The sequence below is a fragment of the Notolepis coatsorum genome (assembly GCF_963971535.1).
Source record: "Notolepis coatsorum genome assembly, chromosome: 14".
Lineage (NCBI taxonomy): Eukaryota > Metazoa > Chordata > Actinopteri > Aulopiformes > Paralepididae > Notolepis > Notolepis coatsorum.
Genome location: NC_140178.1, coordinates 83792320 through 83820145, shown reverse-complemented (window position 1 = coordinate 83820145; position 27826 = coordinate 83792320). Strand labels below are relative to the sequence as shown.

The window sequence follows — 27826 nt, the reverse complement described above, 5'->3', positions numbered from 1 at the left end:
TTCAAACATATTTAAATACAATGCTTTATTGGAATTTAACAATTTCAAATGTACATTTAAATACAATGCTTTATTGGAATTTAACACATTAAAAACAGACAATTATATTTTTAATTAGTCTTCACCACAATGAATACAAAAAAAACAAAATTATCTGCAATGATTTAACAACTCAAGAGAAAAACAAAAACACTCCTAAGAAAATATTACAAACCGCATTTAACCTTATATAATGCCGTTATTAACCCCATGTGTACCACAGAAGGGCTCTATGTGCAGAAGGAATAAGGTGACAGCTCTCTCATTTGGGCCCGTTTAAAAAGATAATAAAAAACATCCTTACTAATCTCCCCTCATTTGTACAGATCTATCAAATAGTGATTGCCATTATGAATTATCGTTATTTACGGATATGGAACAATGAGGAATGTGAAATTAAGACTTGCATATTGTGGAAGCCGATCCCACCAGAGGCACCATCGAGCTCCATCGAGTTGGCATGAGTGGAGTAGGAGTTATGCAGAGACGGTGTGAACCACCACCAATCCCGCCACTACGCATAGCCCAGTGGGGAGAGAAGCACGCAGCATAGACCGCCTTCTCGAAAAGTGACACGTCAGCGAGAGTCACAATGAAAATAGTGACACATACAAATATAGTTCAGTATAAAACACTAGTTTAAAAAAAACGGATTCTAAGAGGGGTAAACAATCAGCTAGCAAGCTATGGAAGGTAGCAGTGTAGCAGAAGGTTAGGGGAAACGATCAAGGAGTCCATAATGGCGATGTGAACACAGTGACCCCCGGTGTTCACCATAACATGATCCACACAAAATCTTGACATTAAAAAAAGATTTGTTCACCCCAACATGATCCATTACACACACCCACACGTACTGCAAACTCCTCCCATACAAGACACAGGAGGGCCACCATCTCCGTCGCTGCCGTCACATGAGGGAGCAGCTGCTCCAGGCTTTCCGCTTGGCTGTGGTGCTCCAGCGGAGCCAGGCCAGGTTGTCCTCCCGGTACGGTGGGTAGCGCAGCACGTTGATCTTCTCCAGGGCCCAGCCGCGCAGCATGCAGGCACGCCGGTGGCTCAGCGTCTCGAAGCCCCAGCGCCCGTGGTAACTGCCAAATCCACTGGCCCCTGGAGGGAGGGAGGAAGGGAGGAGGAGGGCGGGGCCATGACGCGAGTAAGAATGTTTAGAATGCCCGTTTGTCCTCCCATGTTGGAAGATACAAGGTTGCCATATGAGAAATAAAAAGACAATTTAATCATTTGGTGTCTTATTACTGTAACCAAGTCAGTGGAACAGTAGTATCATGCTTTTCCAGTGTATCATCTACTCTACCACTGGACAGAATTAGGACTGGTCTTTAAAAAAAAGTAGTTACAGGCAGCCATGTTGGGAGGAAGAACTACACAAACATTCCATGCAAGGCCTCCATTGGCGGGGCTCCCATCCTTTCCTAGGGTAAAAAAGAAATCCGCTGGCCACAGAGCCTTTGCCTACCGCGCTCCATACCTGTGGAATAAATTACCCGCCATTGTCAGGGGCGCAGGCCTGGTCTGTCGAAGTTTAAATCTTCTTTCAGCCTACCCTGATCTCACCTGGTCAGGGGATAGACCCTTAGTCTAATCTGGTTAGTTAGGGTGGTGCATGAAAAGCTAGAGTAGCTAGGGTGGTGCATGAAAAGCTAGAGGAGCTAGGGTGGTGCATGAAAAGCTAGAAAGCTAGGGTGGTGCATGAAAAGCTAGAGGAGCTAGGGTGGTGCATGAAAAGCTAGAGGAGCTAGGGTGGTGCATGAAAAGCTAGAGGAGCTAGGGTGGTGCATGAAAAGCTAGAGGAGCTAGGGTGGTGCATGAAAAGCTAGAGGAGCTAGGGTGGTGCATAAAAAGCTAGAGGAGCTAGGGTGGTGCATAAAAAGCTAGGGTGGTGCATGAAAAGCTAGAGGAGCTAGGGTGGTGCATACAAATCAAGAGGAGCTAGGGTGGTGGGGGTGTGAGTACCTTTCTTTCCAACTGATCTTAGAAAGAAGGGTACAATGGAAAGTAGAGACACAGATGCCAATACAGGCATTAGATGTTGGGCCGATGCCAGGCTAAAAACAGTCTCCATTTGAGAGATTTGACACTTAAAACACGCTACCATTATGGGAAATGCACTTATCTTCTTGTCCGACTCCGGAGAAGACCAAGATGCCTAGGGCTGCAACTAACGATTATTTTGGTAGTCGACTAATCTGTCAATTAGTCGACTAATCTAACGATTATTTCTGTCACACCCTCCATCTCTGCTTCCTGTGGGCGCTGCTCCTTTTCCGGGCTCTTAGCAGACTTCTTAGCTTAACATAACAGACCGACAGTAAGTTTGGGGGAACTAATGGGATAACTGGGGTTGCAACAAAAGTGCAACTAGGGCTAAAAACACAATGATATAAAATAATAATAATAAATAATTATCCTTCTTAGCAGACTTCTTAGCTTAACATCCCAGGGAACTAATGGGATAACTGGGGATGTTGTTTGCTCCTGACAAGAGTCTCAAAGTCTGGGGTGATGGTAGACAAAGCAACTCCAATCTGTTCTTCTGCTTTGTCTTCAGCTGGATCAGAGCTGAGAAGCCACTTTCAAAGATAGGTAGTGCAAAATTTAAAAAAATAATTAACGACGCAAAAAGTCTGCGTCGACGAGTTTTTATGATCGACGTTGTCGATTATGTCGACTAATCATTGCAGCCCTAAAGATGCCAAATGTCCTCTGTGCGTTCAGTAGAAAGCTATGTACAAATTAATGGAAGCGGATACGGGCCACTAGCCCATCTTAAAACTCCAGGAGAGGCGTTTTTGGCCAACAGCTAGGATAGCTGGTCCGATTTGTGCTAAGCTAGGCTAGCTTGCAGCTGGATAGCTTTTCTACGCACAGAGGAAATTTGGTATCCATGTTCTTGTCCGACTCCGGAGAAGACTGTAAGCGCATTTCCTATAAATGTTGGTGTATTCCTTTAAATGCGATAAGATGAGCATAATTAATTAAAATGACTGGTTTCTTTGCAAAATAAATAATAAATTCAAATATTCCACAGATTCACGGAAGTCAATTCAGTCACAAAAGATGGATAACATGCAACTCAAACTTAAGGTCAGACTCACCTACTCCTCCGAAGGGGAGGCTGGTGAGGGTCATGTGGACAATGCCGTCATTGGAGCAGAAACCTCCGCTGTTGGTCTTTTCTAGTACTTGGGTTACCACCTTAAAAATAAAAACAATCAAGAGTCTTAAAAACAACAACGCAAGGAAACGTAACGTGCAACCACACATTACCCCTTTGACTCAAAGTGTTGAACAATCCAAAACATAAATACGTTTTTGCCAATTTTAAAATCCATTTCACATTCAATTCAGGTGTTTTCACAGGACCAATCTCCAACACTTGCAGGATTGGGATCACAACACTTTCAAATTCCAAAATATTGAAAAACCGTTGGTTATGAAAAGATTGTATCGACGTTCTGTCATCAGCAAGGAAATCACAATTGATTTGATTTGAAAATGACTGGTCTGAACTCTGGCTGCCAGAGCTGCTCGGTGGTTACCCAGTGAACTAGACCCCCCTCCAAATACAGCTGTAAGGTATCCCTGTCTAGCAAGCTGAAATAATTTGCTATTGGTACCATTTGATCCACCAGTCAAGCGCTGTACATCTTGAGCGTAGTGTGGTTTGCAGATACTTCACAAAAAAATCGAAGTGGCAGGACAACACAGCGGACCTTCTACGAGAGTGCTCTAACCGAAAACAGGCTCTAACCAACAAGAACCCAACCTCACTGGACCCCTTCCGCCAGCTATGAAACTGAGACACCGGAGTGGACGGAGGGTTCTTACGGAGGAATCGTCTGAGAAGACATAGAGGGCCAGCGGTTTCTCCCTGCGGTTCATGAAGTCGATGCCTTCCTCCAAAGATTCCACCGTCAGCATGGGTAGAATGGGCCCAAATATCTCCTCCTGCATCAGGGCGTCGTCTTCGTCCACGTCGAACACCACCGTCGGGGCTGGATAGACAAGTTTGAGGTGAGAGTCGGTAAGATAATTATTATATTTGAGTGCTGCACGAGTAATCTAATCGCAATGTTAGCCTGTGCAATGATATAACTGAAAAAAGACTGCGATTTGCAATTAAATAATGTGGTGAATGCATGAGTGAAAGCCTGTGACTTCTCGCATTAAATGTTCAATCTGAGCCATTAAAGAGCTGTATATATATGCGTATATGAAATATATGTATACTGAGGGGTAGGTAATACACTCTATACGTCACTCTGACAACACTATCCTTTTGTCTTGAAAAACAACCATGGGTCAAAACACAGTCATAAAAAATACAACCGAAAGCACTTCTGTCTAGGGCTGCACAATTAATTGTATTGTTAATCGAGATTAAGATTTTGGCTGGCGATATGACAATTGCAAAAGCACAGCATTTTATTTTCTACTCACTAAATCAAGCTTTTCTAGTTTCACAATGCACTACTCGGCTAATAGTATTGTAACCACCAAGTACACTAGGGAATCAGAGGCATTCACATGGTTGGAGGAATGACAGGCATCCCTGCTGAGTGCACTGTGTGAATAGTTTGTGGCAATGTTCGCCTCAAGAGGTAAAATCAGTTCACATGACGGTGAAAATGCCCAATTGTCATTAACACTTTGATTGCCAGCCGTGTTTTCCTTTTTACCCCCTTGAATGCCACAATCCGCTCCAATGTTAACGTTAATATCGCCTAATCTATGTTTTAAATTGTGGCTATGTGTCTAATCTGCCAGTCGCTTATCAAAGACTCATTTTCCAGTCAACATTGTCAAAGCAGATTGTATTTTTATCGCTTCATTTCAGTTTGATAGCATTTTGAAAATCACTAGTTTGTGGAAAAAACACATTCTATGATAATCGTCTTTTACTGGAATATTCCAGAACGTTGTCATTAGTCGGCCTATTTATGAATCGTTTTCAAATAAACGCTAGATGATCGATAGTATATGTGTGCGCACGCACGCTCGTGCCGCGCGCTGATAATCGCTGCTCTTATTTCCTGATGGCTTTTACAGTCAAAACAGCTATATCACATATAGGAGAAACGCTTATATATTCGTGAAAACGATTCTGATTATCCTAAGACTGATAACATAGATTCCTTACCTGAGGTCAGATGGTATCCAAATGGTTTATTCCAATTTCCGATCGCCTTTCGAAAAAATCGATAATTGTATTGATCCACCGTGTGTACAGTAGAACACATATTCGCCGTGGCACCCAGGCTCCAGAATGAACTCTGGTAGACCCCGGTTACATCAGTGAGAAGTCAAATGTGGAGTCAGAAATCCGTTCTCCCATTCACTTTCATTGAGTCCAATCCAAAAGGGTGATTTACCATCTGGGAGACGATAGGGGCGCTTTTTTTCACATCCGAGTGCCGGCGGGGCCTGGATCTCCAACGGTAGGCTCACTTGATGCAATGTGATTTCAGAACGCTAATAAATTAAAAATTTTAAAAAACAGAATACTCGTGACGTGGCATTCAACGGTCGGGGGGGGGGGGGGGGGGGGTAAACCCGAGAAAAGCCGTGAGTGGCATACAAAGTGTATTCCCTCATGGTTGTTGCACTGCTCTACCGTCGGCCTGGGGAGGGTGGAGACTAGAGGTTCATGCCATCTCCCCCAGATGCCCTCCCTGCTGAACAGGGAGTACCGTACACTAGGAAGGAGTCGCTATTGCAATGACCAGGTCTCATACCCCACTGGCTTCCCACCCGTGAACACTGCAGGAATCTAACCCGGGAATCACAAAGATCCTGGAAAACCTCCCTTAAAATCGTAATTAGTAATTGTGATCACAATATCAAGCAATCACCACCCTCCTCCTCCTAACCTACCCATGTACTTCTCCTCCTTGTGGCTCTCCCCTCCCAGCACCACTTTGCCCTTGGACTTCCCCAGCAGCTCCGTGAGGCGGGTCCAGTGTCTGTCGGACACGATGCGGCCCAGGTCCGGAGACGCCCGTGGCTCCGTGGTGTAGAACTCCTCCAGGGCCTTGCGCATCTCTGGCATCAGAGCGTCACGGGTTTCCAACGAGCACAACACGTAGTCGGGCGCCACGCAGCTCTGGCCCACGTTGAAGAACTTGGACCAGACCAGACGGCGCGCGGCGGCAGGGATATCCACCCCGCCGAAGATGAAGCACGGACACTTGCCGCCCAGCTCGAGGGTCACCGGGGTCAGGTGCACTGCGGCCGCTTGTAGGATGGAGCGCGCCACTAACTGGGACCCTAGAATCAGAAAGGTCTTTATTGCCAAGTAGTTTACACATACAAGGAATTTGATTAGTCGTTTGGCGTGACATTAATGGACAGACAATTAAGGTAAAATAAAATAGGTAGAATTAAATAAAATATTAACAATTAAATAGAAGTACAATATAACATAATTATAGAATAAAATAGGCCAGGGCTGTACAATTATGCACGATGTGGTCGAGTATATACTCTAATTAGAAAAAAAATAAGTGGGATGGAATATTTAACGGGGAAGAGAGAAGAAGAGGGGGCATAGGCGGCGCGTATATAAGGCCAGGGGAGGCTATGCCGACCCAGTCTGCGCATTATTATAGGCAGCCTAGGCTACGATATTGTGTGCGTGTGGGCTGCTGCAGCCCGTTGGTGACAATACGCAAAGGGTCGGCCAACCAAGGTGTCAATGGCAGTAGGTGTGGTGGCCGTTTAACATTCCAGACTGCGGGCAGTAACCAATCACGCCGCATCACCAAACTAACCAATGCCAGTCTGGTCTTCAAAACCCTCCAAGGTCTAGCCCCACCCCCACTTTCCGATTGTTCACCTCCAGGTTCGCGTGTAGTCTTTTACCAACAAACTTGCAGTTCCGCGTTCGGGTTCAGAACTGTTGTACCGGGTGGCGTCTATTCGCATCCCAACACTAATTTCCATTAAGGACAAGTACATTTAGCAAATCAGCCCTCTCCGTGAGAGCTGCCAAGACCTGGAACTCCATTCCAAGTTACATGCCGCCTGGGCATAACACTGGATCACCTGAGGCCAAGGGCTTGCTCTACGAGGGCATGATGAGACTGAGTCAGAGTTAATCAAACCGTGGAAACTTTTTAGAGCTACTATGTACATTGTTTTCAAAGCATGATGAGATCCAAATTATGGAAAACGTTTCCTTCATTGCCGTCGGCACCGCAACTTGTGAACGGCCTTTCCCAATGAGGCGCATCCGAAACTTTTGCTGCATTAAGGTAAGACAATGGTTAATCATATTGGATGCCTTCATTTGAACAATTAATTTGCACTATATGAAATGAGTGGGGCTCGCTGTAGTAGCCTAGATGTGGGTGTGACATCAGAACCTGGACAGCACCGTTTGCGTGCAAGCAAAAAAGAAAAATGTTGCGCGCTACGCGCGAGTTTCATCCGATCTATAGCCTACCCTAATGTCCAGCTCACCCGCCGCCTATGAGAGGGGGGGGCAGTTAGGTGATGTGGCAGTCCGTCTTCCCTACACCCAAAGCTTTTACAAATGGGGGCAGCGGTACCCCCCCCCCCCCCCCCGAAGCATTCAAAGACTACTCTTTACTTGCATTGTCAACTGATGTAGAAATAAGGTGGACATTTTTTACCCGCGTTGACAATATTTTCAGTACTCAAAATGGTCAAATAAGGTACATAAAAGTACAGTACATGAAGGGTAAATGGTCAAATAAGGTACATAAAAGTACAGTACATAAAGGGGACATGTGGCTAGGAGAAAAGCAAGTTGATTAAAATTCACAGCTGTACTTCCTATGCCAATTAATACAGGCATGCAACTTTAATAAAATCAAAGAGTCAAATGCATTTGAAATATTTTGCGCAGCAATCGCATCTCGAGACTTTGTCTAGGTGACTGTACCTGTGTAGAAGATGTGGTCGAACCTATTCTCCAGGAGTTTCTTGGTCTCCTCTCGTCCTCCACGAACAACTACAAAGCAGTCCTGCAACAGAAGATGAACAAAAAGGTTCAATGAGTTGCCACTTCTGACTCTAAGATCCAGTTTGACAACATGCATCGACATGACTGATCCAACACAAGATAAAGAGGTGACTAAGCTCAACCATCCATGGTGGTATCAGATCAGGCCGATACTAGGGCTGGGTCAAGAGTATCGTGCTGTCAAGGTCTGTCCAAAACCAGATTTGTATAAAATTGGGCAAATAAGTTGATATTGACAGTCAGCCAAGGACCCGCACTACAGATTTTTATTCAAGAATTGGACAAAGCTATTGGTGTGTATTGTAATGACCAAGACATGATTTCCGACTGAGGGACACTATCAATCAAATTTATTTATATAGCACATTTAAACATGACGCTCGTCAACCAAAGTGCTTCACAAAGGATGCTTGGTTCATGCACACACAGCTCATTAATATTCCACAATTATTACATTGATAGTAATAATGGCACACAGTCATAAATTCACCAACATGCGCATTTGTTATACATGCAGGACTCTTTGAGACAGACGTACAGTATGCGTATTACCGCTGCCATGTTTGGCGCGGAGCACCCGGGGGGGGGGTTGACGAGACGGCCTTGGCTCCCCCCTCCAGCACGCATACGAGTTAGCTGCCATCACCAACGTGAGGCGCTGGGCCATACACGTAGGAGGGGGGGGGGGGCTGGGGGTGGGGGGGGCCGCATGCCACTCTTATCTCCAAGAGGGCCTTTGACTCCAGCAGCTCTCAGTTCGACCTTGGAGTCATCCAGGAATTTGTTTTGGCTGACGGCAACCATCTTGTGCTCCGTCTCGCTGCTCAGATCTGACACTCACTCGAACTCTACCGGCTTCTCCCTAATGAGCATGGCATCCCTTAAGGAATGCCGACCTTGGCTCGCTCTGCACTAGGCTCCTCGTCTCAATCCTTCCACGGCGATTGTTGCGACTTCGCCCCTGGTTACCATCTAGTCACCATAGCAGCCCCCTGTAACCCATATTCTCTCTCCAGAGCGGACCCATCGTAGATAAGCCTGAGCCGTCAACCATCTTTACACCTACCACAGTATAATTCATGTGAAATGTGTCTAATATATAGTCTAAAATACTAAACACCACTTTGCCAGAATTAAGAGATGTTATAGCACTGTAGTTATATAGTACTTATGCCATAATCAACGAAAACAAGCCATATCTTTCAGAACTGAAATTGATGGAAGTCATTACTGTCGGTTGGTTTGCTTTAAATTCCAACCTAACGTCAACCGTCTGTCCAACAAATGGCTAGTCATTGAAAAATAATTAAAAACAGACGTAGACTGACACAGCGGATCAATGTAGCTGCATAAAAGGTAGGGATGTCCGATATTATCGGCCGAAAATGTGATATCGGAAAATATCGGTATTCAAAAAAGTTTTTTTTTACATTTCTATAACCTTTGTCAAAAGTATGCACAATGTTATGTTAATTCCACAACAAGACATATGTAATGTTAATTACCTGAAATTATTCAGTTTTTTGGGGGGGACCCTGCATATATCGGTATCGGAAATTAAGAGTTGGACAATATCGGTATAAAAGCCAATATCGAGCATCCCCAATTAAAGGTCAAAGTAAGCGCTCTACCTTGTGTCACCAGTAACACCAGTGTTGTTATGAGCTTATTAGTCATGGGAAATTCTACACCACAACCCTACTTCATGCCAAATATCCATCAGTTGCGCAGTTAACATTCTGATCGGAGGCAGTGCACCCAGAACGAAAGTGAAAGTTAAAAAAAACGTTAAAAGTGAGTTGTGGAAACGGTGAAGACAAGGCCACAGCTACTTTTGGACAACTCCAACGAGAGGACTTTTACTAGTTTTTGAAAGAGAAACATTTCAGACCAGTACAGAGGATGGTTACATTTATTCACACCAGCCGATTTAAAAGTGAATGAGAGAAACCCACTGTTCCACAATGTAGTGAAGGCACCTCATCTACCTCGGAGGTACCAGTTCTGCACTAGGTCATTTAGAGTCACCTCATCTACCTCGGAGGCACCAGCTCTGCACTAGGTCATTTAGAGTCTCAGACACCTCATCTACCTCGGAGGCACCAGCTCTGCACTAGGTCATTTAGAGTCACCTCATCTACCTCGGAGGCACCAGTTCTGCACTAGGTCATTTAGAGTCTCAGACACCTCATCTACCTCGGAGGCACCAGCTCTGCACTAGGTCATTTAGAGTCACAGAGGCACCTCATCTACCTCGGAGGCACCAGTTCTGCACTAGGTCATTTAGAGTCTCAGACACCTCATCTACCTCAGAGGTACCAGTTCTGCACTAGGTCATTTAGAGTCAGACACCTCATCTACCTCGGAGGCACCAGTTCTGCACTAGGTCATTTAGAGTCACAGACACCTCATCTACCTCGGAGGCACCAGCTCTGCACTAGGTCATTTAGAGTCAGACACCTCATCTACCTCGGAGGCACCAGTTCTGCACTAGGTCATTTAGAGTCTCAGAGGCACCTCATCTACCTCGGAGGCACCAGTTCTGCACTAGGTCATTTAGAGTCTCAGACACCTCATCTACCTCAGAGGTACCAGTTCTGCACTAGGTCATTTAGAGTCTCAGACACCTCATCTACCTCAAGAGGTACCAGTTCTGCACTAGGTCATTTAGAGTCTCAGACACCTCATCTACCTCAAGAGGTACCAGTTCTGCACTAGGTCATTTAGAGTCTCAGACACCTCATCTACCTCAGAGGCACCAGTTCTGCACTAGATCATTTAGAGTCAGAGAGACACCTCATCTACCTCAGAGGTACCAGTTCTGCACTAGGTCATTTAGACACCTTGTCCACATGTATACAGATATTATCAGGACCATGGAGAGATCCCTGCAGCCTGCCGTCAGGTCAGTTCAAATGTAAATGTTTGCGTTGTAAACGGAGGGGTGAAAAATGCCCTTCCAGACTGTAGAAAAGCCATAATTCTGAGCTATACTTAAGAGGTATGTGGGTCTAGGCTTTTTTGAAAGATTTATTTTGTGGCGGGTACCATGGTTGTTCGAATGGCTTCACTATCTGTACGGTAAGGGAACAAAATAAATGCTGCAGCAGCTCCAATCGTTCCCCTTCACAGCTCTAACAGGACTGGCTTGACTAGTGTGAAGAGCTGATAGTGCAATGACGCCTGGCCTTACCTGAGACAAGTACTTGGGAACGAGCTCTGCCAGTAGAAGCTCCGTGGCAGGGCTGACCTCAGATGGCTTGATGATGGCACAGTTTCCTGTGTGATGGCAGTCACGTTGGCAATGACATCCATGAAAAGATGAATAAGAGTCAATGGCACATAGTAATTTGTCCATTATATTTCACTTTGGATCATGCCCGTATTTTCATTTGTCCATTATTTAATTTATCTTTCTAAAATACCCTAGACTAGAAGACAAATGCTCGTCAATTGGGCGACGTAATGATTGCAATATTCAGTTGATGCAATATTCTAAAGTGCAATGTTTATAATCCCACTGTTTTCATATGGCTTTTCCTCCAACTGAGCTACGCAATATGACACGTCATTGCATTTGCAGGTGACTGGCCATGCAAAAATTAAGTGAGCAGCAGGTAACTTAAATTAGGAAACTTATAGGAATCCTAATTTTGGCGTGACTGAATATTGCAACTTTGCACCATCAGTGCGACCAAGGTAGTGTTATACAGTAACAAAGCCAACAAAGTAGTTTCTAGGGCTGACCTTCGAAGCTTTTTTGGGCAATCGAAGCTTCGGGGCCGAGCTTCGATTTTAATTCGAAGCTTAGAAAAAATAAAATAAAAAAAATATTTTTTTTTATATTTTTTTTTTAATATTATTTTTTTTTTTTTTTATCTTATGTTGTGAGACTTGTACAGCACTTTCGTAAACGTTGTTGTTTTTAAATGTGCTCTATAAATAAAGTGGGTTAGATTAATTAATTAAGTAGCCCCTTTCGTGACTGACGCATCCAACAAGGTTTCACTCGGCTGTGTGATTTAATTCAAGGTGGATCGCTGTTGTCGTTTGAACAACTTCAGATTTCATGGGAACTACCAATCCCCCAAATCAAGAATGTTTAAGATGAATGAAGTAAGATTTTGATTATTTGAAATATGGTCTGTGTAGACTAAACTATGCACAGAATTATGTCAGTCTACAAGGTCCGGATTCTACATGGTCCGGCAATGTAGACCTTGTAGACTCCACTACAGACCAATTATCAGTGAATGTTCATGCATTTTTAAGAAGGGCAACTTCCACAAAAAAACTAAGAACTCACCAAAACATGTCAGTAGCACCTTATCTAAATGTTATATTTCATATATGGAGATTCATATTTATTTATGTATTGCATGCATTTCTACATTTTATTTCCCATTTTGTTTATTCATCCCAGTATCTTTCTTTCTTATGTGTGGAATTCTACAAGGTGTGCGCACACACACACACACACACACACTTACATTTAGTCATTTAGCTGACGCTTTTATCCAAAGCGACTTACAAGTTCTGTACGACAAGACAGCAAGAAGGGTACAACTCTATCAGCTGAGTAACAATGTTCATCAAAGTGTTGCGTGTTACAGTGTAGGTTAGTTTATTAGGACAAGTGCATGACAGTAAGGTTAGTCACGGTTAGATTTTTTTTTTTTTTTTTTATCATTTCAGATAATGGTTGAAGAAGTGAGTCTTTAGTCGACGGCGAAAGATTGGACGGGATTCGGCTGTCCTAACTGGGATGGGTAGTTCACACACACACCTACACAAATCGAAGTAAAAAAAATCGTTTGAAAAAAAAAAAAAATTATTTATGTTTTTTTTTTTTACTTCGATTTTTTTTTTAATGTTCGAAGCTTGTGCCATCGAATCGAACGTTCAAAGCTTCGAAGCATTTAAGACAGCCCTAGTAGTTTCACATCTTTACATTACATCGCGCCCAATTGGAGAGCATTAGTTTTCTGGTCTATGGTATTTTCACACAATCTCATACCATGTGGTTGAACATAGAGGTTGGGTAAACCAGCTAGGGTTCCCCCAACACTTTGTAGGTGACCCCATATTGAGGTAAGAAAACGGTTTAAATCATGTGTTCAGACATAGTAGAGGAACTTTTCTAGGGATCAGATTATTATTTTTAATTCATTATACGGGACACGTACAGTACAAGGAAAATAGAAGTTTGGCATCCAACCAAAGTGTAAATGTAACCGTAAAGTGCAAAGTAATACACAATACGCAGGTGATTAAACTGGGTATAAAATATATAAATGAGTACTACGGTGTAGTGCTAATCAGATGAATGTACGGTATTTTCAGTATTCTTACATTTTTGATGGTTTGAGAAGGCATTTCTTGGGTACCTACTACCTCGCCTTCAGTAATCTTTAGAATCGCTTCTGGGTCTTATAGAGTATGCTTACCTTCAGGAAGTAGAGTTATACTTTACTCCCAAAAATTACAATAAAAAGGCGTGGCTTCACAGGCTTACTCTACAGTACAGCCAATTTAAACCCCCATGCGGTAAATTAACCATTTACTTTTGTCTGTTAATCAAAATTATTTAACGTCCCATCAAATTAGATGCTGCATATTGCCATCGTTGATGCCAACATCATGGAATGTGATTCTATTTTCCATAACAAGGGGTGGGACAAAAACACAACTTTCCCTACTGCACAGTAGGCACCGATCTCTACCTACTGGGTGAACCTACTGCTAAAAGCGTAGAGTGTGGGTAGTACAGCTAGTAGCTTCTGATTGTGTAGGTACGGAGGGATTTCAGAAGCGGCAACTGTGTCTTCTTCTAGACATGCTACTGTAGGTGCAGCGTGTAAAAGATGCAATGACACCTCACCAGCCAGTATCGAAATGTTTACAATCGACCCAGACACGCATGCAAATATTGCATTTGTGGCTAAAGGTAGTATATGCAATGCCGTAAAACGGCAACCTCTAGGCAAAAGAGCCCCCTTGGTACTGCACTTGTGTATATATAAACAATACGCAGTACCAAGCAGGCCATTTTGCCTAAAGGTCTCTTGATGGCACTACAGACTTTACCTTTACATTGACTTGTTTAAGTTGGACTAATCTTAACACAATAGAGGCTGAATGATTACCAGCAGCAATGGCAGCCACCAGGGGGATGAGGACGAGTTGGAGGGGGTAGTTCCAGGCACCGATGATCAGAACCACACCCAATGGGACGCGCTTCACGAAACAGTCGTCTAGCTTGGTGGCCTGAAATTAAGTGGGTGAGAGAAACGTTAACTGCGATGGAAATACCAACCATCATGTCAACTGACCAGTTTGCGAAATGTCTGCAACTTCCTCCTCGTTCAGTTTCTGTTGCCACGTGACGTCCCCAACAAATTACAAGACAAAAGGCTGCCGTGGCTAATTATTACCACAAGAAATTAAGTTTAGTAATTGTATTATTAATTATAGTAATCACCCTCCAGGTGCTCAGCACAGCATGCGTCGTACAGTAGCAACACAAGTGAAGTACTGTAACATTACAATCAAATACCACTTTTATTTATTTGTATCAATTTTTTCCATTTTTCTCCCATCCCAATTTAGCCGTGCCAATTCTCCCCTCTGTCTTGAACGTTGCTCGCATGTGCCCCCCACTGGCCAGTTGTAGGGAGGATAGAAGCCAGTCACATGTCCCCTCCGATACACGTGCAGGCAGCCAGTCGCATCTTTTCACCTGCCAGCGCGGACTCTCATTTGGCGAGGAGTAACGTGTAGGAGGCTCACACTGCCACCGCCATTTTCCTGTCTCTGCTGTGCAGGCGCCCCAACCGACCTGTAGGTGTCGCTGTTTACAACGTCCAGATTACCACCCTTCGACTTCCTACCCGCTAACTCTGCCAATTGAGTTAGTATGACGGCCGGCCCAAGCCGGAGGCAACGCTGACAGCCGGATTCGAACCCGGTGTCTCTTGCGTTGGTGACGAGCGCAACGTCCGCTGCGGCACCCAGCCGCTCCTATCAAATACCACTTTCTGAACCTTCGTTGTTGGGTAACCCATCTTGCTCAGTGTGGTTTCTGAGATCCGATGCCTGAGAAAGTAGAGCCTAAAAACTATTTGATAGGTGGATCATGATGTCAAACACGTTGCAAGCGGTCAATTTGAGTCGATACATTTGGCAACAAATCCATCGTTATTCACTGGCATTGAGCAAATCGCCTAGAAGGAAACCCGGGAGAGGTCAAGGTTGGAGATTAAAGTAGTTAAAGAAAATGTACAACTTTGGGCGGCTGAGTGGCGCAGTGGGCAAGGCTCTCGCCACTAACGCAGGATATGCTGGTATCGAGCCCAGCTCTCGCCGTTGCTACCGGCTTGGCCAGTCATACTAACACCATTGGCAGTGTTAGAGGGTGGGAAAGCCGGTGGGTGGGGATTGGACGTTGTGGACAGCGACTCCTACAGGTCGGTTGGTGCGCCTGTACAGCAGAATCAGGAAGCATCGGGGGCAGCGTGAGCCTCCCTCGCGTTACTCCTTGCCACTGAGAGCTCACGCTGTTCAGATGAAAAGATGACAGCTGCCTCCTCGTGTACCGGAGGAGACACGTGATGCAAGGCTTGGTCCTCACAGGCAGCCGACCAGTGGGAGGCATAGTCTAGCAACGTTCGAGACAGGGGAGGGGAGAATTGAAGGGAGATTTGGCGAGGCGAAATTGGGATGGGAGAAAAATAGAAAGAAAATAGAGAAAAAGTGGATCAAAAAAAGAAAATGTACAACTTTGGCCTACCAGGTTTGTGCTTGCGTATTCCGGCTGCATCCAGGTCCGCACGTTATAAATGGCGTTGTACACCTCATTTAACACCATGTCAATCTCCGACAGCATGGTCTCAAACTTGGGCTGATGGGTAAATGGAACAATGAATGATTAATAGAATCTGGGTGTTGAAATGAATTTCTCAATACAAACAGTTTACTCATTATGCACAAACATAACTTCACAAATGAGAGTGTCGTTTATAGAACATCTGAGAGGATGGTTTGGAAATTGGTCAATAATAACTAGGAGCAAGGGTCACTGTACTTTAATGCGATGAATAAACCTTGAACTAGACTCAAACTGGGTTTTATCTATGTTTGGACTAGGATGCGTTTAGAAACAAGAACTGAATGAGCCAGTGGGACAAGGAGCAACTTGTAAATAATGATTAAAAAAAAACTGTCCCAAAAGACAAAATACTTTTCAAATATCAAGTGGGACGATGGAACGATATAAAATATCAGATGGGATGATAAAGACTACAAGAGTTTACATTAATCCACCTTTTAACCCTTGTGGCGTTCAACTCTGTGGGACCGTTTCGCAATGTTTACCAAAAGAGAAATTAATCATAATTATATATATATTTCGGGCGGCTACGTGGCGTAGTGGGCAAGGCGCTCGCCACGAATGACTTGAGACGCTGGGCTTGCCTGTTCGAGCCCAGCGCTCCACATTGCTTTCAGTTTAGCTGGTCGTTCATACCAATACACATTGGCCGTATTAGGGGGTGGGAAACTGATGGGTGGGGATCGGGCGTTGTGGACAGCGACTCCTACAGGTCGGTTGGTGCGCCTGCGCAGTAGAATCAGGAAGTGTCGGGGGCAGCCTCCCACGCGTTACTCCTCGCCACTGAGAGATCGAGCTGCGCAGGTGAAAAGATGCGACTGCTGTTACCTCAAGTACCGGAGGGGACTTGTGCTATGTATGACTTAGTCCACATTGCAGCCGGCTTGTGGGAGGCAAGAAACAGCGTTCGTGACAGGGGAGGGTTGAATTGGATGATACGAAATTGGGATGGGAGAAAATATAGAAAAATGGGAGAAAAAGGGGATCAAAAAAAGAAATTTATATATATATTTCTTTTTTTACCCAAGACTCATTGGCCTTGAATCATTTAATGTGAAAACATATTCATTGAATATTAACCATATTATGCAGTCTAGATTGCTTGCAATTGAGAGTTAACATCTGTTAAGTATTTAATATTTACATGAATCGTTATGGCTTAGATTTTAGAGTCCACCAGACCCACGAGCATTGGGTGAATAATAACATGAACACCACAAGTAGAATAATTTAAACTGGAGGAAGGGCCTTATATATATATTTGAGATTCAAAATATATTTTGATCTTGAATCTTTTACTGCTTTCTGGTACTTGGAATATATATATATCCAATGAGATATTAAGTTTGTTGGCCTTCCATTAACGTTCAACATTTCTACATTCTCCATCAATTCATTCCACATCATCTTAGTGGACTGTGTTCATTGAGCTAAAGCAGAGCTTTGGATTTTACAGGGTTTACTTTAAGCCTCCCAACACTTTGTGAATTTTTTGGACTTAGTCAGCCTGTAGAAAAACTATTTTATCTACAACACTATCATCCTACGCCCATTTTGCCCTCTCCTCCCGTGACTTCTAATCAAGATGTTCGCTGAACCCAACGGAGAGCTCAGATGGCGTCCTATCCAAAACTCCTATTAAATGGTTGTAGTGATCCAATCTCAAGAAAGCCATGTGCAACATTTCAGTAATGTAGGCCAAGCAACTTCATGGTCTGCATGTTTGACACATAAATAGGTTTCATCTCTCTGAATGGATTCTCAACTAATGGTCGCTTCACTATTCAGTAATGTGACATTTTATTTAAAAGCGTACCGTGCCCATAGTCAATTTGTAAGAAATGGATTCACAAAATGAACAGAAAAGGATTTATCATGGATTTACCTTATTTTGCCACAGAATACCCAGTCAGTCACTACATTTACATTGTCATTTAGCTGACGCTTTTATCCAAAGCGACTTACAAGTTCTGTACTTTCAGCTGAGTAACAATGTTCATCAGTGTTGAAACTTGAGTGCAGCAGTGTTGAGTGCATAGTAGTAAAGACATGATAGTATAGTAGGAAGAGTGCATGATAGAAGACCGTAAGAAGGTTAGTGTTTTGTTTTTCATTTCAGATATTGACTGAAGCGCATTTCTAGTAGACGGTGAAAGATTGATCGGGTTTCGTTTTTTTTCTTTTTTTCAACCATTGTGGAGAGAGGACCGTGAATAGACTGCTTCTCTTTGATGACCCCCCCCCCCCCCCCCCCCCCCCCCGGAGCTTGGATAGGCGTGGGTCTGAGGCGGCCAGAAGATGCAGTCTTGAGGGTGTGTAGTTCGAGACCATTGACCGGCGGTAGGCGGGAGCCGCTCGGTAGGGATGGGTACCGAATTCTGTACTTTTGAGGTACCGAAACACGTCGGTACTACCGATTCAAGTGAGATACCGAAAAAGTAAAAAAAAAAAAATTGTACCTTTTTTCTTTTCATGTCAGCGTTCACAAGCACAATATATGCTTACCTAGGATTTGACTTGATTCAACAACAAAGCAGTTGGAGCAATGGCAAGCCGAAAACGGTCAAAATAGTAGTTATTTGAAGTTGATATTTTTTTTACGACTGAGGTAGGTAAATACATTTCTTTTAGACTAAAGTACCGAAAAAAGGTACCGTATCGGTTCAAATAGGTACCCATCCCTACCGCTCGGTGTCACTAGCGGTGTGGATTCTGTTACAGGGCATAGTTGTTACATAGTTGTTGCTCAAGTGACCTCATGTACGATGCAATTAACCTTGCCGAGATGTGTGCTGAAACCATGTACTGCATATTGAATCTGTGATTCAGCGGTAGCGCCCGGCCACACTGATCCGCTAGGGCTGTCCCGTCTATGTCCGTTTTGAATTACGAATTATTTTTCAATGAGTATTGGTTTGATGGACAGGGCTGATGATGGAGTAAGTCTCCCGCTAGATTTGGATCAAAGTTCCAAGTGAGCTGGGCCACTCCAGACAGATGGCACACAGGGTCGGGTAAGACGCACCACAACATGCAAAAGCTTTAACCATTCACAACAGAATACAGCAGCCCTTTTATATTCCTCACAGACCTCATCTTGCAACCATGTTGTTTCTTGAAGGTGGTCAGTGTATTAAAGATATTGCATTAGTCTGAGAGAAGAATGTATTTACTATGCATTTATACCAATGCGCATGTATTCTGCTGTGGATGGTTTGTGACCAGACCGCATCAATACTTTTACCAACTAACTTGCATTTTTCCACGATCCGATTGGCCACTGACGTTTCTGGTCATGTGACATCTGCGCCAATCGTGTGACGCCTGTTTCTATCACTGGTTAAGCTTAGGCACTCTTTCGAAGTTGGTTAAGGTTAGAGTTTGTCTTAGAGCAGGGCGATAGAACACCAGCCCTGATTCCAAACTCTAACCTTAACCAAGGCGTTAGGTAGTTTGCAGGCTGTTAAGAGGCGGAAATAAGCGCAGAAACAGGCGTCACGCGATTGGCGCACATGTCACATGACCAGAAACATCAGTGGCCAATCAGATCGCAGAACTGGAAGTTTGTTGGTAAAAGTATAGACCCCATCCTGCCCGGCTCACTTGGAACAACGTGTAAGTCGGCCAATAGCTTTGCATAGATTACACTGCTAGCAATTATTTCATACTGTACCACTTTTATGTCCCAAAAATCCAAGCCATCCCTTCAGGTTTTGTACTCTGAATCACCATCCGTAGTGACAACAGCATCAGTTCACCATCAGCAGTAGGGCTGGGTATCGCCACAGATTTCCCAAAACGATAAATGCTATAAAATGTAAATGGTTCAAGGAACCCTCCAACATGTTGCATTGTTAAAAATATCAATGTTTACATTAAAGCAGATACATACCATTTTCTTCTCTGTACATGCATTAGGCTTAGGGAACAGCAGCACTGTTAGCCTAGCTTAGCGTCATTCACTGGAAGTAGGTGTGCCAGTGTAGCCTAGTTCCCAACAGTCACGAAATACAGTCCAAATACAACTCCAAAACGTTCCTGTAAACATGTTGTGACCCGTGTATTTACCACGTGGAAAAATAATAATGATAGAAAATTTTTTTCTAAGCAGATTATACTCCGAACAATTTTTTGCCGAACCACTGCTGCCTGGACGGGCGCAGTGATTTCATCGCCTCATAAGCCCTGTTGTTTTTTGAAAAACGGTATTTCTCCATGTGGTAAAGTCACAACATGTTTACAGGAAAGTTTAGAGTTGTATTTGGAGTGTATTTCGTGACTGTTGGGAACTCTGGCACACCTACTTCCAGTGAATGACGCTAAGCTAGGCTAACGGTGCGGCTGTTCCCTAAGCCTAATGCATGCACAGAGAAGAAAAGGGTATGCATCTACTTGTCCAACTCCAGGGTAGATGGCAAATAAGCTAATTTCCCAAAGAATTTGGTTGTTCCTTTAAAAATGTACGCTCAAGCAGTTACATGAATGTACTTTTTATTGGAACATTGGCTTTTGCATACGTCACGTCTGGGTGATGTCTCAGTAAGTAGTTTCGTAGATTTGTTGTATTTCCACAATCATTATCTATGAGTCACTATAGCCAATGGAAATGCTAGAAATGGTCACGTGGGCTGGGAGAACCAATGGAAAGTGCCTATCCCGAGGCCAAACTTAATTACCGACCCCTTGTCTACACCTCCCCAGACCGACAGTGCACGCAACAACCAGGAAGGGAATTGGCATAACAACTAAATTGGTCATCTTTTTTAAGATCGATCTTGGGATTTTATGAATCGATCATTCAAATGAAGATCGATTTCAGAATCAGGAAATAGATTTGTTTTTTAACCCAGCCCTAATGAGCAGCGACAACAGCATCAGTGCGTTCCTACCTTTGCCAGGTCCTTCTGCAGAGCGTCTATAATCAGCTGCTCATTGTCTTTGACAAGTGACAGTAGCTTCTGGAGCTGGGCTCGACGGAACGGTTCCGGTACTGTGACACCCGAGCGGAAGGCAGTCCGCAACCTGTCGAGCACCTGGCTGTGGCTGTCCATCTGTCCAACTGACGGTTCCGGTACTGTGACACCCGAGCGGAAGGCAGTCCGCAACCTGTTGAGCACCTGGCTGTGGCTGTCCTGTCCAACTGACCGACACATAATTTAGCACGCAAGGAGATAATGATGGTTTTTGACAGGACATACTTCATATTGCACCAGAGTAATTATGGTCCCGTTCTATTTAGTTGAGTCACTGGCATTCCAGTGAGACTGCATGCAAAATACCAGGGCCATGGCCCTCGTAAATGGAACCAGTCCATAATTAATGTTATTAATTACACCCGTGTTTATGCTGCAATGACATTTCAAAATAGCCACTCTGCTGCGAAAAGGGCCCATTTGAGCTTCTGCAGAAACTAGTCATTTACCCTCTTCCCGACATCCATTTTGTGATGATTGGACTTAAGTCTTGAGTTATCGGCATTTTGAATGAAACTACATTCTTTCTCAAATGTAGGTATATTGGTCAATATTGGCAAATGGAAAAGACAAACAAGTGTTAGCCTATACCTTAAACAGCTAGGTCCATGTTCCTGACCAAAAATAATGGGGCCTTCAGTATACCAAGGACATTTACCTACCTGTTAATAAACTCATAACACTGGCGTTACCGGTAACACCGGACATTTTACAAGATAGCACTCACTTTAATGATATGCGGCTAGCCGGCTACATTGATCCGCTGCGTCTGTCCTACTTCGGTTTCCAATTAATTTCAACAAGGAGTATCCATTTGTTGGACAGATGAGAGTTGACATTAGGGGTGTGGACATTTCTCGATTCTAAGATGCATCGCGATGTGGACAATTCAGCATTGATACAGTACCAGAACATAATCGATTATTAAAATTTAATAAAATGTACTAGCTTTTAAGTTATTTTACAATGTAGCGCTTTGGGATTTGCTCCACAACTATAAAGCGGGGGGAACAATAGTATAATATTATATATTCATGATGTTAACCCCTTCACTGCCACACTACCAAACGGTTAACCCCTTTCACTGCGACAATACACAGGTTAACCCTTTCACTGCCACACAACCAACGGCGACCCATCTGTTGTGTGATAGTAAAGGGTTAACTTTCTGTCTTGTGGCAGTGAAAGGGTTAAGGGGATATAAGAGTAAATGGTAGCACCGGTTAGTTCACTTCATATGGGGGGGGGGACAGATGTTGGGGAGAGACAGTGGCATACAAGTGGCCCGCCGTGCAACTCTGGCGTGTGGGGGAGGATGTCTTGGAACTCAGTGCATGGCTCAGAACGCACCGGATATGGACGGCCGTGTGCCTCTCCTCTCCAGTGGAGCTTTGGTTGCTGCAGGACCCATTGTGGCAGCCTCACTCTGGTGGTGCGCTTGAAGGTGTGCGTATGATGAAGGCAGCAGCATCTGGAGGCAACACTTCTAATCTACACACACTTCTAATCTACACACACACACTTATTTTTTTTTTTTTTTTTTGGTCTTTTTCCCCCTCCATTTTCCTCCGATTTTTCTCCCATCCCAATGTTAGTCGTATGCCAATTCCCAGTCCCTTCCTGGTCGCTGCGCTTTACCCCCCACAGTCAGATCATCTGGGAGAGTGGAGGCTACCACGTGCTTCCTCCGACACACGTCCAGCCAATTCTTTTCACCTGGCAGCGCGGATTCTCATCGAGAGGGCGTAGCGTGTGGGAGGACCACACTATCCCCCTCACGTCCTATCGGCGCTTAGCAGGCGCCCCGACCGAACTGTAGGAGTCGCTGTTTACAATGACCCGGACCCACCCCGCCAGCTTCTCCCACCCTCTAATACAGCCAATTGTATTAGTGCAGACGGCCAGCCAAGCTGGTGACAACCCCGGAGCTGTGAGCTGGATTCGAACAGGCGAATCCAGCTCACAGCTCCGGGGCTGGTGACGAACGCAATCTCCGCTCGGCCACCTAACCGCTCTCACACACACACACTTCTAATCTACACAGAGTTTACAGATTGGCCTGGTTATCGTTTGCAGGTTCCCCCATTAGCACTGGGTTTAAATCCGAAATACTGTGTAACCCGTCGCATCGTCTTTAGTCTTCTCCCTCTCGTCACGTGAAGTGAAATCTGCTCCCGCTACTGTGCTGCGATTCTGCCGTGTGCGCAGACTTGGGTTCGAGTGTGCATAGGGGTGGGGAGTCACCAAAAGCCCCACGATACAATATTATCACGTTACTATAATATCGCAATAAATTACCTTTTTCCAACTGCAAATTATGTTCCCAACGGAAACCTTTGTCAACTGTATTTTTCGAATAAGGTAATGTCAGTCTGTTCACCTCACTGCAATCATTTTTATTGCAGCAAAATGTATAAATTTCTTATTTTAAATAACGATACTTGAGGGCATTGCAGATCTTAGTATTTTACAACGAGTTTTTTCTCTTCTATTTGATTAACTGATATGCAAAAATGAACAAAATGAGTTTATTTTTATAAAAATGTTAGATAAAAAGCAATGACGGTGGGCAAGTAATGTACTCTATTATTTAACATCTCGTGTTACTCTGTTAATGCACAAAGTAAAAAAGGGTCCTCCATTAAAAATTCTACTCAAATAGACGAATATTTGATATTTAAATCTAAAAATGAAGTACTCATTCTATGTTCTTATATTTTAGATGCCGAGGAGTGTTCAGTCCTTGATGCATTGCCCACTAAAAACAATATATGTAAATGAGCACTTGATTATCATCATTTGTATAGGCCGGATTACAATTGTACAAATGCAATGCGCTTGCTCAGGTATACTGAAGCTGGTGGGACTGTTTAACCAGAAATGTTTTCATTGGCAAGTTTTTAGCGAAAATGAATGAGTTTGTATTGAGCATATGACTGGATAAAGGACACTTGGATTATACTGAAAGATGCGTTTGAGTTTGTCAACTGATGTTTCATATAGTTGCCATTAAACCCGATCTCCAGTAACTTCATATTTATCAAGTACAGCTACGTTTTTTTGGATTCTACATTCACCTTGGGAGGGATTTTTTTTCTTCCATAAATGCAAGGCATCGCAGGGCGAGTAATTGATATACAAATTGTAATTTTTGGGTGATGTGCTCCTTTAATGTAGTTTGTGGTCCTTCACTTGCTGTGGTTATGTCCACATAAAATTGGATGGCTTGACATTCTAATCTAAAATCAGCTTCATGTCTTTCAATTAATCTAATTTGAAGGGGGAACCTCTTGCGTCCGAATTGGCTACATCAGGCACAGCCACAACATTATCCACAAATCACTACAATACACAACATAGCCAAGCTTTCAGTCTTTCTAATTACCTTGGTATGCAAACCAGACGAGGTGTCTGAGACACTAGAAACACAAGACACAAGACTGGGCTTGGTAGTGTAGTCTGGCCAACTGTAAGACTACAAATTAAAGTGAACAACATTAAGCCGCTAATGTGATCAACTAATGTAATGTACACTACTAATGATTAGCGGTTAGTGAAACTAGCTAAACACAACCACTGAGCAGCCAACGTTTGGCTAACAACTACAACCAACAGTGGCGTTCTAGAGCCATCGCTAGCCTGCTAGCCTAGCTGGTACCATTATCGTTTGTGGTATTAGCAGGCAGAAGAAAGGAGCGAGGCGAAATTCCTTTGAGCCCATTTCCTCACACAATGGCCCATTGAAATGGCCCATTGTTTCCATGGAAACTTCTACAGTACCCATAAGAAAAGATGAGCCTCGCCAATCTTCGACCAATCACTAGAGCACAATTGCTCCGACGTTGGCATCCCTTTACATTTGTCTGTTATCACAGCAATTTTTGTTTTAATTTTAGTCATCAATAAAACATTAAAGGTGCACTATGTAGTTTTGTGAGAGTCAAAGTGAATAATCTCTACGGTTATATTTTCATAACTGAATAAACTATTCTGTCCTCAGAGGAAAATTGGATCCCTTGAACACTGCTCGCTGTCATTTACAAAAGGTATGGGGCTGCAATTTTGTTAAACATACTTAGGCTTATGTTTAGTTCAGTGCCTAAAATGTTTTGGTTTAATTTAGGGTAACATAAGATAGAATAATTCTAAGAATTACAGTAATGTCTTTTGCAGAATCCCCTCCTCCAAAACTGCATAGTGCGCCTTTAACATAAAAACTATGGCATTTAAAAACAAACAAGTCAGGTAATCACGAGTATATAATTCCCAAACTATGACATTTACAAACAAACAAGTCAGGTAATCATGAGTATATAATTTCCAATAGTGTATTAGGTCTTATTTTGGCACTATTTTCGTAATGTCATCCTATCAGCTCTGCAGTGTTCTCTCGAGACCTGGTCTTCAAATGCAATTAACCCTTTCCTGGACAGATGTAGTTTTGAATCAGTTGCAATCTTCCACCCATGCCCCTCCCCCCCTTTTCCGCAAATGTAAAAATGCAGATCTCATTTAATTATGCTCCTGTCAAATGTCAGAGCAATTGAATAAGTGGAACCGGTGGCGCACAACGCAACTGTAACGCAGCCGTCCCGTGTTCGACTCCCGGACCCGGAGACCTTTGCTGCATGTCTTCCCCTCATATCGCCTTCCAACTTTCCTCTCTGCTGGGCCCATCCGAAATAAACCAATAAAATGCCAAAAAAAATTATAAATAAAGAATAAGTGGAACCATATAAACCTGCTACCTTGAGAAACTCTTGTGTAAAAGACCATAGTGAAAATAAGTCCAGAACCAGGTGAGTCTTAAAACTATCTAGATTCTAGGTCTATATGCCCCTAGAGGGTGATCATATTCCCCCATCAGACTCACACCTGCACCTCAACACAGAATAACCCTCCACCCAATAAACTACCCCCACCCCTGCTCTAGTCCAGGAGACTCCAAACATGGAATCCAATTTCTCCTCCACCCCCCCCCCCCATCATACACTGTCTTCCACCACAGCTGCACAGATAAATAAATACAATTAAAAATGTATATACAAAACACAAACATGGCCACTGACCAGCTAACGTAGTTAGTTTGTTAGATCAATGGCAAACAGTTATGCTAACTAAGTTGAAGCAATATATTTACTGTATCGTAACTATACCTTAAGACAGTCAAATAAAAATGTCACCAGTTTTACCAGTACAAGTCTTACCTGGAGGAGATGTGAAGGATCAGCTGCCAAATGGTCCACCGAAGACGTCACTATGAAAGGACTACAAAATCACATCACTGATACTTGACCGGAATAAGGAAACAGTTTTCAAATTAAAGGGCCACTTCACCAAAAGAAAAAATGCAACCATTTGTTTTGCACATACATCTAAAAACTCAGTTTTGCACACATTCAATTTTGTTCGACAGTTATTGAGAGCAAATTAGTTTGAATATGGCCACCAGTGATGTCATGGGGGACATTGAATCCCTGTGTTGTATTAATTACAGCTCAATTAAATAAGGTGGCAGTCCCTATAATACAATGTCATGGTGCTGTAATTAACACCACAAGGATTAAATGTCCCCAATGACATCACTGGTGGCCATATTCAAACTAATTTACTCTCAATAATTGTCTAATGAATGTGCACAATACGGTTTTGGGATGTGCATGCAATTATGTGAAAAATAAATCAGCATTGTTTTTTGGTGAAGTGCCCCTTTAAGATTTTAACCTACATAAGTCTTCATGAGGAAATAAATAATGATCGACATGCATTCATAATTGCATACAACACTGCCACTTACGTCTGAATTCGTTTTTATTTTATTTTGTAACACAATTGATTGAAAACTTTAACAGATTGCAGAATGGGTACAGTACAGTTCAATACATACAATTGTTAAGGGGATGCAGACCAGAGAAAGACTTTAGTCTTGTTTACATCAGGGTCCCACATTTTCAATTAATCATAACATATGACATACACGACATACAGATGATAGACAATACCGAGTGTCCCTCTAAACAGATAGTTTATTTTGTTTGCAAAACCTTCATCTTCAAAGTAAGTAACTGCAGGGTTCAGACAAGTGTTGAAAGTACAGTATGCTTTGAAATTAAGTAGAATAAAGGTACAATGTTCTTTCAAGTGGAAATGCTTAAATAAAAGTAGGTAGAAGTTGAATTATCACGTGTGTTTACTGGGTGTTGGCATGCAAACCTCCGATGTTAATCCATAAATAATACCGCGGTCTGGGCTGGCACGTGATGCCCACAGCGATTATGGACCAATTCAGGCTACAGCGTACACAATTGAAAATAACAGATACACATAATATGTTAGGCTTTACTGAAATTCTGTTTATAGACAACAGTTTGCAAACATCGCGACAGGAAATATCGCCAAATTGAATGACGCTAACTATATGTACATTCAAACCTACAACTCAAAATGTAAACGATGCCTTAAATATTATTATACCCTATAAAACAGACGTCCAAGTGTGACGACGAACGCGTTTTCTAAACGACGTCCACGTGAACACGGGTCCTTACGAAAGGAACCTGCACAATTGTTGTGATCAATATGTCAAATTGTTACAGCCGCCTTCTTGAGAACAGTGGTTAACGTCTGAAACAATAAGCGCTCCGGTCTTTAAGATTCAAACATTTATTGACAGGTATTTTCTCAGAGACAAACATTGCGCTGGTTTATTTAATTGAGTAGTGCTATACGAGTTGAGGTAGGTCTACTAAGTAATAGGTTTAAACAAGTACTCACCTGTTTGTTCCCCTCTTTGGCAGCGGGCGCCGAAGACTGGATTGGTTTGGGAAGTCGGTGGGGTGGGAGTGTTTCCCCCCCGGGTGCTTTTGTAGTTTCCCTAATCACTATGTTACGCCCGGGTGCTCTGCTGGGGAGGGGACG

At 43.3% G+C, this 27826-nt stretch overlaps 1 protein-coding gene across 2 annotated transcripts; it reads right to left on the bottom strand.

The window, feature by feature from the left end:
* Nucleotides 1–6: 6 nt before the first annotated feature.
* Nucleotides 7–27826, bottom strand: aldh3b1 (aldehyde dehydrogenase 3 family, member B1). 2 transcript variants are annotated; one of them, XM_084329582.1, is made up of 11 exons: nucleotides 27683–27826; nucleotides 26116–26176; nucleotides 20825–21075; nucleotides 15837–15947; nucleotides 14194–14314; nucleotides 11241–11326; nucleotides 7967–8048; nucleotides 5935–6327; nucleotides 3889–4055; nucleotides 3156–3255; nucleotides 7–1149 (listed from the first exon to the last, which is right to left on the bottom strand). In XM_084329582.1, the coding sequence occupies exons 3-11, from the start codon at nucleotides 20984–20986 to the stop codon at nucleotides 950–952; spliced, it is 1422 nt and encodes a 473-aa protein (XP_084185708.1). In that variant the 5' UTR covers nucleotides 20987–21075; nucleotides 26116–26176; nucleotides 27683–27826; the 3' UTR covers nucleotides 7–949. The 2 variants fall into 2 exon arrangements, with proteins under 2 accessions (XP_084185708.1, XP_084185707.1); XM_084329581.1 differs by lacking the exons at nucleotides 26116–26176; nucleotides 27683–27826 and adding an exon at nucleotides 22259–22334.